The 14,007-nt window shown below is 37.2% G+C and overlaps 1 protein-coding gene across 1 annotated transcript; it reads left to right on the top strand.

Moving 5' to 3' along the window:
* The first annotated feature begins 3,845 nt into the window (after positions 1 to 3,845).
* Positions 3,846 to 13,968, top strand: LOC137107883 (solute carrier family 13 member 2-like). The gene is made up of 12 exons (XM_067491993.1): positions 3,846 to 4,184; positions 6,497 to 6,625; positions 7,274 to 7,410; positions 7,907 to 8,169; positions 8,256 to 8,433; positions 8,535 to 8,657; positions 9,208 to 9,417; positions 10,422 to 10,522; positions 10,685 to 10,800; positions 11,565 to 11,726; positions 11,814 to 11,951; positions 12,157 to 13,968. Exons 1-12 carry the CDS (start codon positions 4,080 to 4,082, stop codon positions 12,286 to 12,288), a joined length of 1,794 nt encoding a protein of 597 aa, XP_067348094.1. The 5' UTR covers positions 3,846 to 4,079; the 3' UTR covers positions 12,289 to 13,968.
* The last annotated feature ends 39 nt before the right edge of the window (positions 13,969 to 14,007 follow it).

The raw sequence follows: 14,007 nt of genomic DNA, 5'->3' as shown, positions 1-14,007 counted from the left end.
TAGCTGCTGATTATTTTCTCAATTGATTTATTGTTTAGGTTGTAAAAAATCTGAAAACACTCAGTTCAAAGGGACATATTTGCATTACATGTTGTCCAACCAATAGTCCAACTCTCAAACTAATTCATATTAATTGTAGTTAAAAGTAAGAGACAAATTTGAACATTTGTAATTCTAAAACATGGAGGCTAAATATTTTGCGTTAAAAATTACTAACAATTGTTAAAATAATTGCCATTCTAATAGTTAACCTCTACTTGTATATGCTTATGGTTAGTTATTTAATCTATTATAGCAATTTATTTACATACTGTACTTGACCTATAGAGAAGGGAGGATACACACACACACACACACACACACACACACACACAGAAAATAAGTAAGTTTGTACTCAAGTACAGCTCTTGAGTAAATGGTAGATTCCACCGTAGAGAGACATGTTTTTTATGATCCGGATTTGAGTTTAGCATGCATCAGCATGGTAAATAAAGATATATTTAACTAACTTCATGCTGTAAACCAGTTTACAGAAATCTTAAAACTTAACTTTAGTGAGTATAAACCCGCTATAAAGCTGGAACCTTTATTGTTTGTATTATTTTTATTGAGATTTTGCAATTTAGTAAGACATCATCCGAGTTGTTACTAAGGTATTAGACAGTTGTTGAATTGACTGCGTAGTATCCTAATGATGTGTAAATGTGTAAAAGCTATAAAATTGGTGTTGATTTAATTATTACAATATTATTATATCAGCATGTCTCGTGGAGCTCTTACCTAAGATTTTAGACAACACTTTATGATTCTGATTAAAATTTACAGCATAATTCACTTGCATGAATCAGCTACCAATAAAATATGTTAAGAGGTGAGTGCTGGTGCTTTAATATCGATACAGTAAAAAGAAAAACAAAGACTAGGAAGTACAGAGGAGTAATAGTTCGGGCATTTTACAGGAACACAGAGATTAATTAAACTGATAAAAGCACCTGGAAACAAACTGGAGTGTGGGGAATATGCTAACAAGCTGGTTCTTACCAAAGAGCAAAGTTTCATCGTTAAATAAAAAACATTATTGCAAAGTTTAGAGGAAATGCAACAACAACAACAAAAAAAATTCATTACATTTTACTGATGTGCTGTCAGCAAGAAAGTTATAACCAGTCTTATTATCACATGTTCTGCTACATTGACACTAAGACTTGGAATAAGGACAAGTTGATAAATTAATTTATTTGTTTGAAAATCGTCTCTCAGCATATGTTGCTCCACCATCTTAAAGCAGGAGCAGAAAAGAAATGTAACTCCAAAGAAACACTTCTACTGTTGTGTAAAGAGGAAAAAACATTACAAAATGAAGTCATGTATGATTAAAATGTATTGTTTACATTCGTGTGAATCTAACAAACCTCAAGGACCCATAAGAACAAGGTTGTTAACACAATCTTTAGGTTGGTTTGCTGTACTGTACTATGTAGAAATTTGAAAATATGGCAAAGAAAATAAGGACCAAAGATCAGTTACCTAGAGAGTGAATAAATTGCAGCTGGTAAAAGTACAGCTGATTTAAATAACTTTATGTGCTGACAGTTGGTTTAATTTATGGCAACACACCAAAATGCATTAGTTTATATTGTTTAGCATAACCCATCTTCAAAAGCATCATTTTTCTTCTGAAAAGTGAAGGAATAAAATGTATATATATAGAAATACTCAAATGGAGTGCGAGTACTTCTTGAGTAATGTACTTAGTGTGATACAGTGTGATATACCAATTCAAAGTTGCACAGGTTTTTCCAGACAATGAATGAGTCAGCTGTCCTGCTGATAACGAAAAAGGGGCTGGATTTTCAGATCGCGATGTCGATCAAACCTTTGAGCTTCTCAGTACAGACAGAACATTCTAACAAAGATAGTCATAAAATCTGCACTAACACAGATCACAGCTCAATTCTTTAATTCAGCGATAAAAAAAGTCTTCACCCACTCATAAAGTGCTTCATTGCCCCTTTTTACAAGATGTTGAAACACAGCTTCAGATACTCAACTACCCCATGTGTCAGAGATGTTATGTTAACTTTTGTCATTTCAGCAGTTTTACAATGAACTAATGAACCACTGCACTATTAAGTATATATTACACTGTTAACACAAACAATTTTATGTAACACCAGCTTCAAGGTCAATAACTGATGGTTGGATCAGTCCAACCATCAGAGCAGAGGAACGGACCGAAGGTTTTGTTTCTTGTTTGTTTGTTTCTCGATTAAAGTGAGTCTATCAAAAATATAAGTCTACACTTTAAGCACATATTGATTGTTTTATTTCAGTTTCATTGTGGTGATGTACAAATCCAAAATCAAATGTCAAATTTATACAGAGCAGACTTTGCACACAGTCCAATAAACCATATTTGTACATGGTACATAACACTGTGTTTGGAAGCAAACACTACACAAAAAGTGGAGTTTGGTGTTATGTTTGCATTTTTGTTGGCTAGCTGTGCATAAGCTGTGGAGGTGGTGAGATTTGGAAAGAGGGGCTGCAGGGAGGAGGAATATGATTCAAAATGTCAGCAGTAGAACAATTTTCTGATTAATAAATATCTGTTATTTTTGTCTTCAGTGTTACTAAACATATATATGTAATATCATAGAAAGCAACACAAACTGTTAACATTCAATACATTTAGAAGAATATTCATATACATGAATTAAGAGCCAAATGAATAAAATGTTTGTTATTCATTATCGTATGCACTTACTGGCCTTTTTATTACGTTTTAGCCACGTCATTCGTCACCTCTCCTTACAATACACTTTATTACAATTATTACATTTCTGACAGTTTCAACTTAAAAATTGAAAAATGATACCCTTATAAAAGTAGAATTAATGGCAGAGCTGCTTAGATTGTACAGGTGTGCCAGTGGATTGATGGGGAAAAGGGAGGATACAGGTTTATAATTGCATGTTTGTAGAATCAGGGTGGCAGGCTTTGCACAGCATTTGGTAAAACAGTTTGAGGAACAGTAAAACTAGGTAAACTAAGTTGTGATTTTGCACATCTTATCTTATCTCTTATCACACATAGTGCATGAAGGGAATATGTAGGTTATAGTTAAAACAACAGATGATTGTCAGTGATTCCATGTGTTATCATAAAATACTGCAGGGATGTTTAGTAAAATTGCAATAACAAAAAATGCTTCTTTTTCCCATGTTGCTCCTTTTTTGTTCACTCACTGATATTTAAGCAATTTAATAAAAACAATTATTAATGAAAAAATTGTTTTAACCATTAGAAGCTCATTATCAGAGAGTTGTCCAAGGTGTGCTACATGCTAAAGGCTATTTTCTGTAATTAGGACACAAAGAAAAATAAATAGTATCATTCAATCGACCAATGCAGTATACTTTTTAATTACATTGACATAATTGACATAAGTTTTAAATAAACCACAAACAAATGAAGCATGAAATGATTTAAAATAAAGATGCAAAATGACACAAAAGAAATGAATAAGAAACACAAAACAAAGACATTTAATACAAATAGTGTTAAAACTAGGGATAAAACAAAATGAATGAGCCCTAATGTAGGAGGGGTCTGTGGACTTCATGTACCTATCCCTGCCTTTCAGCCCCTGACCTTTGGTTAAACCTGACAGAGGCGCACACCTTCGGATGGTAAACGCACACAGACCCTCCCCCATCTGTGCATTTACGGTTTCCTTTGTCTCTTTTCCAAAAGCTTCATCTGCTTCTCTGCCTCTGTTAAAGATTGTGATCTCTTTGGTACCGAGTTAATGTTTGATATGCTGCCATGTAAAACTTAAATTGCAGTTCATATCAGTCCTCTTTCTCAGTGGCTCTGTGAGGCACACAACTCTGCTTTTCTTCTGCTTCACTCCTGCATCTGCTTCCCATCTCACCGACCTTTGTGTGTAACTTCACTTTTGCTTTCTGCTCCTCTGTTTTTCTTTTCTTTGGTCAGCTGGTGCTTGTCTCACCTGGGAGACCTCTAGATAACTTTTCTCCTCAGGGTTGCTTGTTATTTTTGTTTTTACCAGGACAATGTTGAGTGACTGGCTGAAGTGGCTGTGGTACCACAGAAACTACATCATCATTGTCGTCACTCCTCTGGCACTCCTTCCTCTGCCGCTCATCAGCCCGACACAGGTGAGTGTGTGAGATCGTGTGTGTGTTGGTAGGTAATTTCTCCGGATGTTTTATTTTGTCTGTATCAATTAAAGAAACATCATTACGTATTTCCAGAGCAGGTAACAACTGTTGTGGGACCAAACGTAATGTTTTTTCTCCCTGTGCTCATTTCTTCTTCTTCTACATTACATGTCCAAGAACATCTTTACTTGCACAGTTTGTTAACGCCACCCTGCTCAAAATTGGCTGTTGCTATCCATATTACTTCTCTTACTTCTTACAATTGTGATTTTTTTTAGGCAAAATTGCTTAAATTTGATCATTACCAGCTACTTATTTTTGCCGTTTTTTTTTTAATTTTCACTGATTTAAACACAATACCTGTGAATTGTAGACTGTCAGCCAGAGAAAATAAGCGTACACTTCTACACTTCATACATTCTGTATTGTGAATAATAAACACAATATAATACGTCTTACTATAAGTCTTACAGTTCTTCTATGATGGAATACCTTTCCCCTCGGTTTTCTGTATAAAATAAAAAAATAAGAGCAATAAGATTAAATGCCATGTTGGAACAAATTACCTCAATGAACAACAATGAATAAACACAACACATTTCTTAAAAGTAGATCTTCACAAATTTCCCTTTCAGATGCACAAGTTTGGAAAACCAAACATAGTTGATATTTTCTGTTTTTGGTGCGCACAGAAAAATCAGTTTTGTTGCAAAAGTTGAGACAAATTTGAGATTAAACCTGTCTGACTGCAAATTCAGTTTGCAACAGATGTGCACATGTAGTTTCACATTTCAGCTGAACAAATATTTGTTCTGAGGATGTGATAAACTTTAACCTGTTCAATTAATCTGCCCAGCTGGCTTTAAATGAATAATTTGATTTGAACATTTGAGTAGTACTTTATATCCAAACTTTAAAAAATGTATGTCTATATTCAACAGCAACAATGTAATTTGATCTAGATGCGTTTTATATTGTGATGGGAAATGTTGTTTACTTTTGTGGCTGGTTGCAAATATGCTGCCACCAAATCTGATCTTGCAACAGAATTATTAACCATTTTCCCAGTTACTATTAGGCACTTACAGCACTTAATAATATCATACTGAAATGTTAACACCGTGACATCGGATGATATTGTACTTCCCAGCTATTACAATACGTTGCCACCACAGCACTACTTGTAAAACACTTGAGGAAAATAATGTAATTCCTGGGAGGCAGAGTTTATGCGTTTTGGGTTTATGCATTTGGGCTTTTAGATCAAAATCATAAAATGGACCTTAATAAAACACAAAGAAGGGGTAATTTTCACATCTATGCCCACTTTGAGAAAAGTAGAATTAGATTATCGTAGACAGTAGAACAGTAGAATATTTGACATGCAGATATTAGCAGCCATAAAAGTTTCACAGTTTGTAAAGAGCCTTCAAAGTGACAAAGGTGGGCTGAGAAGTCACATGAGTGCCTTACATTACCTACCATCACATGAGTGCTTTTCACTCTTTAAGGTCTTTGAAAGTACTTATCACTCATCAGGTCTGCAGTGTAAACCACTTAATCCAAAAGGTAGATAAGATGTGTCTCAGGGGACAAATTCCTCTTTTGATCACTATAAACACAGTCAACTTGTAAGCATTGTGTTAGACGCTACAACTGGAGAATCGAACTCACAAACTTTGTGAAAAATTACTCATATTACTTTGTGATCGATGAGAGACAAAGACAATAAACAATATACTGCTGATGATAAAGTACATTTGAATCATCCTCAACAAGTTCTACAGTGAAGTGCATGCAACGTTTAAACTCTAGACAGTAGCTGTAACATGTGAAGTCAAAATGCCCTGACGAGGTGTTCTATCAAAAGGACATGATCCACTGTTTTGAATGAGATCTTATTTGTCAGGATTAAACAGTCTTGGTGAAAAGGAATTTTACTGAGAACCTATAGAGTTATGCCTGAGACAAGGATTGTTTTATGATCAAGGCTAACTGTTATCTGTATGTGTAAAGCCTTACTGCCTTTTAAAGAGAAGCCTAAGATAAGACTACATGGAGGTTAAAACACTAAATGTACTTTATTTTGTGTGTCTGTGTCCACACGCGCGTGTGTGTGTGTCTGTTTGTGTCAAATCAAGTCATATCAAAGATCTTCATCTTCATCAAAGTATCTTTGCATGTCTCAGATATAAAAAGACAAAATGATGCAGCTATAATGTGGATGTCACATCTAATTTAGAGAATTTGGCCTGAACACTGCTTTCACCACCACTGTCTGACCTGAATGTGTGTGCATGTGTTTACAGGAAGCAAGATGTGGTTACGCCATCATCCTCATGGCTCTGTACTGGTGTACAGAGTGTATGCCCCTGGCTGTGACGGCCCTGCTGCCCGTTGTACTCTTTCCTATGATGGGCATCATGAAGGCTGGACCGGTACACATCTTATTTACACTTTTCTGCCGAAGTAACCAGAAAGAGCAAAAGAAAACGAGGAAACATCAACAATCTTTACTCAAGTTATCAAAAGCAAATGTAGTTACTCAGCAGAATAATATTGATTGTATCAGCTTGTAAGCAATATTTTTGCTGCTGTTGCTGCTTGAGGTTGAGTTACTGGACCTTTAGCTCCTTTGTAAATACTCAGCTCGTTTCATAGAGTTCAGGCACTCTTATAAGGGTCACCAGTTAAGATAAGAAATGATTAAAGGGCTATAAAAGAGAAAAAGTGGATAAAACATATCCACAAAGGATTATTTTGTGAACTGCAGTGGAGTAAAGGTACAGAGTGGCATAAAATGAAAGTAATCAAAGTACAAAAAGCTAACTGTACATTATATACAGTATTTCTACAGATTAAGTCTGACTGACCAACACCAGATGAATCAGTTAAAAAAAAATGCAGCGGAATTACTGAAAACGTTTACTTAACCATTTATTGGACAAACTGTAGCTTCACAGACACGGAAAAATCTGCTGATTCCCGTGTTTTATTTTGATTAAATCACAGCATTTTGTTGGTTTTAGATTGTACACAAGTCTTCATTGTTCTACTGACGTTTGTGTCTGTGTGATCTGTTTCAGGTCAGTATGGAATATTTGAAAGACTCCAACATGCTGTTCATCGGCGGCCTGTTGGTGGCCATCGCAGTGGAGCACTGGAACCTTCATAAACGCATTGCTCTGGGAGTTTTGCTGCTTGTTGGTGTTCGTCCATCCCTGTGAGAAAATCTTATGATACCACTCGTTTGTGTAAACTACAGCAGCAATAGCAAAAACATTGTTGTGACCAGAAACGACAGGCCCAACAGATCTCGGCAGCAGAAGATGGTCCTAAAGATATAGGTGGCTAGTTAGAGTTAAGGAAACCTCCAAAACAACATTTAAAAAAATTTACTTCTTGAAAAGGTTAAAGTCTGCCATGTTGTCTGCAATTAGCGATCCCTGCCTCTCACATTACTGAAAGATAGATAATATCTACTGTATAAAAAAGGTGGTCGGTTAACACACAAAGCAGCAGCAGAGATGCAAATAATTCAGCGCAAAGGGTTTCAGTGATCAGGTTAGAGTGAATTACGTCTTTGTTCATGTTCCCACATGCTTGCTGGTTACAATATGCAAGATGCCGAATGAATTCAAAGAGAATTTCTGAAAATTATTGGAAAATATGATATAGGAGGATTTATGTATTATGTTTTGCACCTTGCTGTCACGCAGGCTGATGATGGGCTTCATGATCGTCTCGTCCTTCCTCTCCATGTGGATCAGCAACACAGCCACCACAGCCATGATGCTGCCCATCGCTCAAGCTGTGCTACAGCAGCTGAAAGCCACCGAGGCCCAGGCAGATCAACGAGATTTCGAGGCTGCAGCTGAAGACAACCATGCATTTGAGCTCGAGGTCAGACAAACTAAGCATGAAATAATCAACGAGAAACAGCCTCCAACAGAAACCAAGGCTCAGATGGATGACAAAGTGTGTAAGTAAAAATATCTTGTAGACTTGTGAGTTTCTACATAGTAATCATTGCGTTAACTTCAACTTACTGGATGTGATGGGCTCTAGATGAACACGAGTGGACCCCAGAGACACTGCAGGAGTTTAAGAGAAAAGCAATGGAGGCCAAATATGACCTTCTGACCAAAGGCATGAGTCTGAGTGTGTGTTACTCTGCCAGCATCGGAGGCACAGCAACACTCACTGGAACAACACCTAACCTCATCCTTAAGGGTCAAATGGACAAGTAAGACATTGATAAATAAGTGTATGACAGATATGTAAAAGTCGATTGTCATATTGATGCTCATTGTCATCCCCACGTCTCTTTATGTTTCTTATGTGAAGGTTATTCCCTGACAATGGTGATGTGATCAACTTTGCCAGCTGGTTTGGCTTTGCTTTTCCCAACATGGTGCTCATGCTGATGTTTTCCTGGATTTGGCTGCAGTTCATGTTCCTGGGCTTCAAGTAAGGCGACTTCAGTTTAGCACACACACACAAACACGCAAACACACACACACACACACACACACACAAACACTAAGCTTTGCTAAGCTAAGTGGCAGCTGGATGTAGCCTTAACTCATATTTCACATAGTTTTTAATACAATTTTGCTTCATATGTAGATTTGTATAGATTGTATAAATTGTTTAGATTTGCACTTGTGACATGAATGAATCAAAGTTGAACTTCATCCATCCATGGCGGCTGTAGCTCAGGCAGTTGACCATGGACCACAGGGTCAGTGGTTCAATCCCTGCTCCTGGCTACAAGTCGAAGTGTCCTTGGGCAAGACACTGAACCCCAAGTTGCTCCCGGTGGGTCAGGTGAGCACCTTGCATGGCAGCCACCGCCATCGGTGTGTGAATGTGTGTGTGAAAGGGTGAATGGGAAGCTACACTGTAAAGCGCTTTGGATAAAAAAGCGCTATATAAACGACTATTTACCATTTACCATCCTTGATTTGTGGTTTGGATCAATCTGCTGCTTATTTACACTTTGTACGTTCCTCCTCAGCTTGAAGCAGTCATTTGGCTGTGGTGTGAAAAGCGACAGAGATAAGGAGGCGTACGGGGTGATGAAGGAGGAGTACAGAAAGCTGGGGAGCATGAGGTTTGCTGAGGGGGCAGTACTCACCATCTTCATCCTGCTGGTGGTCCTGTGGTTCACCAGGGAGCCGGGTTTCATAGATGGCTGGGCAACACTGCTCTTCAATAAGGGGGGGGAGTGAGTCTCTTGTTTTCTATGTTCTTTGTTGTTACATTATATGTTTGTTTTATATTCTTTTTCCTATTCGTCTGTCAAACAATGCCATTAAAAAAACCAAAACCCAACAGTGACCTGGTCAACAACAAGTATCGCCTATGTAGCCTTTAGAGCTTATTCCACTGCGTCATAGATCTGCATTGTTGTCTAAAAACTTTTTAAACAAATTTAAATTCATAAATTCTCAGGATTAAGAAACCAATGGAATATGGGTAATGAGAAGTTATAATTGTTATAATGAAAGACCCAGTTAAACCCATAAAATTAGGGAATGATCATGAAAAGAACAAGTCTCCTATGTTGGATTCCACTTTTACCACCTTCGTGTTTTAATTCAGGCGCTATCGCTCTGGCAGTAAAAGTCTTTCTCTTTCTCTTTTTAAATATACACTGTCACACTTTCTTGTGACTGACAGTACTTTAGCACTTCTTTGAAAAAAAAAATCTAAGTTACATAGTTGTGTCCTTAAAAATATCAAATGAGTTAAGTACAGTATTGCATTTCAGCAAGACACATCAAACCAAAGTCCTTGATGTTCTGTCAGCTTAACCACTGATAGTGGGTAAAACTAAAGACTGTGATGATGAAAAAAGAATAATGTTCAAATTTAATGCAGCATATTTTTCTGTCAGCTAATTATCTAGCATTAGCTACTATTGGGATCCAGACTTCTTACTGGCTTCTTCTCCATAGTGCATAGCACAATAAAATGATCATGAGACTCATCCCCGTGCCATAACACATGCAAACACAAGCAGCTCTGTCTTTCCTCCAGTCCTTTTGATTTTTTCATGTTTATTTATTGATGATTTACATCAATATTCTCATTTATTGAGAATAGTCTCATTTACTGATGAATTACATCAATAAAGGCATATTTATTTGTTCTTCCATTCAGTGACATTTTGCGCCAACCCTGAAACAGAAACAGGACATATCATGCATATTGTCTTCTGTTCCTCAGGTATGTGTCTGATGGAACTGTTGCTATCTTAATGTCCATGCTCTTCTTCGTCATCCCTTCCCAGCTGCCCACATTTGGAGGCTATGGAAACACTGAAGCAGGTGAAATTTTAGTTTTAATGCCATCGATCACATTTTAACAACAACAACAACAACAACAACAAAACTTAATATTAAACAATAATTATTGTTTGTGAACTAATCTGAGCCAAGAGTGCTTATTATCCAGAGAGTATAACGGCGATTCACTTTCACACCTCACAGGCAAGAAGGTGAATGTTCTCCCCACTCTGCTCAGCTGGAACGTGGTCCACGAGCGAATGCCCTGGAACATCATACTGCTACTGGGAGGAGGCTTTGCTCTGGCTGCCGGTAGTGAGGTAGAAACTCATGAGCATTGTTTTTCCCTTTTAAGCCTTCATGCTCATTGTGCTGGATGAAATTGTTCACTAATCCGTTAGGAAATTCTAGTTACAATAATAACATATGTGTATTTATTTGTCAAGAGGAGCTATAGTCAGGCCAATGTACAGGCCCATTTGCACAAGTTTCTCTTCATTGGGTTTATAATCTTTCTTGCATCCACCTCAATTGTTTTCAGTGGTGTTCCAGCTATTTCATGCTCCTGTGTTCACCTTGCATACAATGTGCCAAATAGTTGAATTGGTGCTGTCCAAATATTTCTGAGCTACCTAAATTACACAGGTGAACCAATATTTTCAAAGAAGCCCTTAAATTAAAGCTGGCACTCGACTCTTTAGACACATCTTCATTGTTTCATTAAAGAACAAGACTGTGACAAAATTTGTGTTACTGTCCATAAGAAATGTATACAGACTTGTGGAAAGCAAGAAAACCCACTTGTGATCATTTTGATTCTAGAACAACCACAACACAGAATTGTTTAGAAGCATGGTTTAATACATGAAGTAATTTGCCCACATCTCTGTGTAGCTGGCACAAAAACCCAGTAAGGAGAAGGTGAAGTTAGATGGCAGACTGTGTTTAGGAGAAAGGGGAGCAGACAAATGCACAAATTCCTACTGTACATAATCAGGCAATAAGAGGCACATGCCACACTGCTTATGACAACATTAAGATTCCTTTTTGAAAAATATCTTCTGTTTCTTGTGTTGGTTTACAGGAGTCGGGTTTGTCCAAGTGGTTAGGAGAAAGCTTGGCACCTCTGCAGCAAATTCCCGCCTTTGCCATCTCATTGTTGCTCTGTCTGCTGGTGGCAACATTCACTGAGTGCTCCAGCAACACAGCCACCACCACACTGTTCCTCCCAATCTTGGCCTCAATGGTAAGACAAAAAAAGCGTGATGTTGAAATGTTGACACGCGCAACGCCTGTGTGTTTTAAACCTTGTTGTGTGGTTATATTTTTTTAGGCCACAGCTATTGAGCTTCACCCGCTGTATGTGATGCTGCCCTGCACCATCTCTGCCTCTCTGGCATTCATGCTGCCTGTGGCCACACCACCCAACGCCATCGCCTTCTCTTTTGGAAACCTCAAAGTCATCGACATGGTGAGACTCAAACATATGTGGTTACGTTATTAACAATATGTTTAAGTTATTTATAAGTAAAGTTAGACTTACACTGAATGAACAAACAAAGTCTAAGGCTTTTTTTAACATTTAATTATGTAGTTTTTACGACTTCCCCCGTTGTTCAGAAACCCTGATTCTTTTGAAAGATGCTGATACTGAATGGGGCTTTCTGTTCTTCCAGGTAAAATGTGGCTTCATGCTGAACATCATTGGGATTTTGACTGTTAATTTAGGCATCAACACCTGGGGATATGCCATGTTTGACATGGGCACCTTCCCTCAGTGGGCCAACATTACACATGGCCAACCCTGAGTAAGGACGGATGGAGAAAGAGAGAGACATGGATCAAGGGCATGACACAGTATTGGGTTTTAAAGCCCCTGAATACTTAAAATCTTACAAAACTTAAAAGTTTGTCTGTAGGTAAAATCTTTAGGCTTTATTTATCAGCAACTTGGTCCTCACAGGTCCTTAAAACACCTTGAAATGTCTTAATTACACCTTTAGAACTAAAAGATAAAGTATTAAATTCAGATTGGATGGGTTTTAATACTTTTTAGTCATATCAGCACAAGTTATTCTCCAGTCTGCCAGATTGCACAAGAGTAATTATTATTTCCTGTACGTGTTAAACTAAGGCATTGTTAGGCAGCCTGCCGGCTAGCTAGTGATGGGGATGGGTAAAATTTAATTATAGCAACAATCAAATATATTGTTGTGGTTAAGGCCAGTGCGTGGAAATGCTACAAACCAAACTGGCAACTTTCCCATAGGTGTTTCAAACTTGGGAGAATTCAAAGGGGTGGAATCACACATGCAACCGAGGGTTGTTATGTTACATTATTGTTCATTTTAAATTGACATCAATTAGTTTCCTTGGAAAAAGATAATATTTTCTCTTAAGGTGTGTATCAAAACTAATATACAATTTATACACTATGGCTATGGCTAAACCCATTTTCTCTTATAGTGTGAATACTTTTTAACATTTTAATTATAAACAACCCTGTATAACAATAAACCCCCCCAAAAAAACTGAGATAAACCTACGCTGCTATCAGTTTATCTTCAGTATTATTGTCTGATCAGGTTAGTACTTCCTTATGTGATACAAACAAAATAGGTACGTTTGTTGAAAAATAAAAAACTAAGGTCATTTCCTTGTACACGTTCCAATACATCGTCTTAATCTGTTATCTATAAATGTGAAGTGCACTGTGTTTATGCAATTGTTTAAAATAATGTGATTATTCTGAATGATGTTGTGTTTATAGAGAGTGTGAATATGAGAGCTGAAATTGAATTAATTGTATCAGATAATTTAACTTATTACTGTGGTCCTTTTGTTGGACCTTAATTCTATGTTTTTTGTTATTGAGTTGCTGTCTTCATTTTATAGTTTTTGCAGAATGTTTGTCCCTCAGTTTTTTAATGAGCAAGCATTGACTTGATATTTCTGAACCTGTAATTTATAAACACCAAAGTGGCGAACTTTAGGTGATTATTTGTGTAACTACAAGGGAAGTTTTAAATTAAATTGGAAATATCCTGTCGGCATTTCGGGGAACGCAAGCGCCCGACTGATAACCTTTGTTTGGGCCTAAAAAGTGACTGGAACAGCGGTTGAGCTGAACTAAGATAATGTCTTGCTCCTGCACCACATTTTCATGACACACTGTTGAACTATTCCTTTACTAACTCACACCATGTTAAGGTAACACTGAAAAATGTCCTTACGCAGCAAATTGCAAGAAGTTACTACTAATATAGTGTACAGTGCGTACAGATGAAAAGATTGGTTGAAGGATAACTCTGAGATAAAAGGCTGCCAGATACAATCATAGTAGAGGTCAGTTCATTACAGCGGAAAGCAATAAACATAAAAAGCAGTAAGAAATACAAGCAGAGTAATGTGTTTTATCTACGTCACTGTTTTATGTACCGTACAGAGCCATTTGTACTCTGAAAATAAAAGATCAGCATGTGAACAAAGTGTGAAATGTCCTACTGTCACTGAACACCTACAACAAC

Source organism: Channa argus, chromosome 22 (assembly GCF_033026475.1).
Source record: "Channa argus isolate prfri chromosome 22, Channa argus male v1.0, whole genome shotgun sequence".
Classification (NCBI taxonomy): Eukaryota; Metazoa; Chordata; class Actinopteri; order Anabantiformes; family Channidae; genus Channa; species Channa argus.
The sequence above is the reverse complement of the archived record's forward strand: the minus strand, read 5'-3'. Positions and strand labels throughout refer to the sequence as shown.

Coding starts and splice junctions, on each gene's coding strand:
- LOC137107883 (XM_067491993.1), top strand. CDS start 4,080: ATGTTGAGTGACTGGCTGAAGTGGCTGTGGTACCACAGAAACTACATC. Junction 6,626..7,273: donor GCATCATGAAGGCTGGACCG/GTACACATCTTA, acceptor GATCTGTTTCAG/GTCAGTATGGAATATTTGAA. Junction 8,170..8,255: donor TCAGATGGATGACAAAGTGT/GTAAGTAAAAAT, acceptor GATGGGCTCTAG/ATGAACACGAGTGGACCCCA.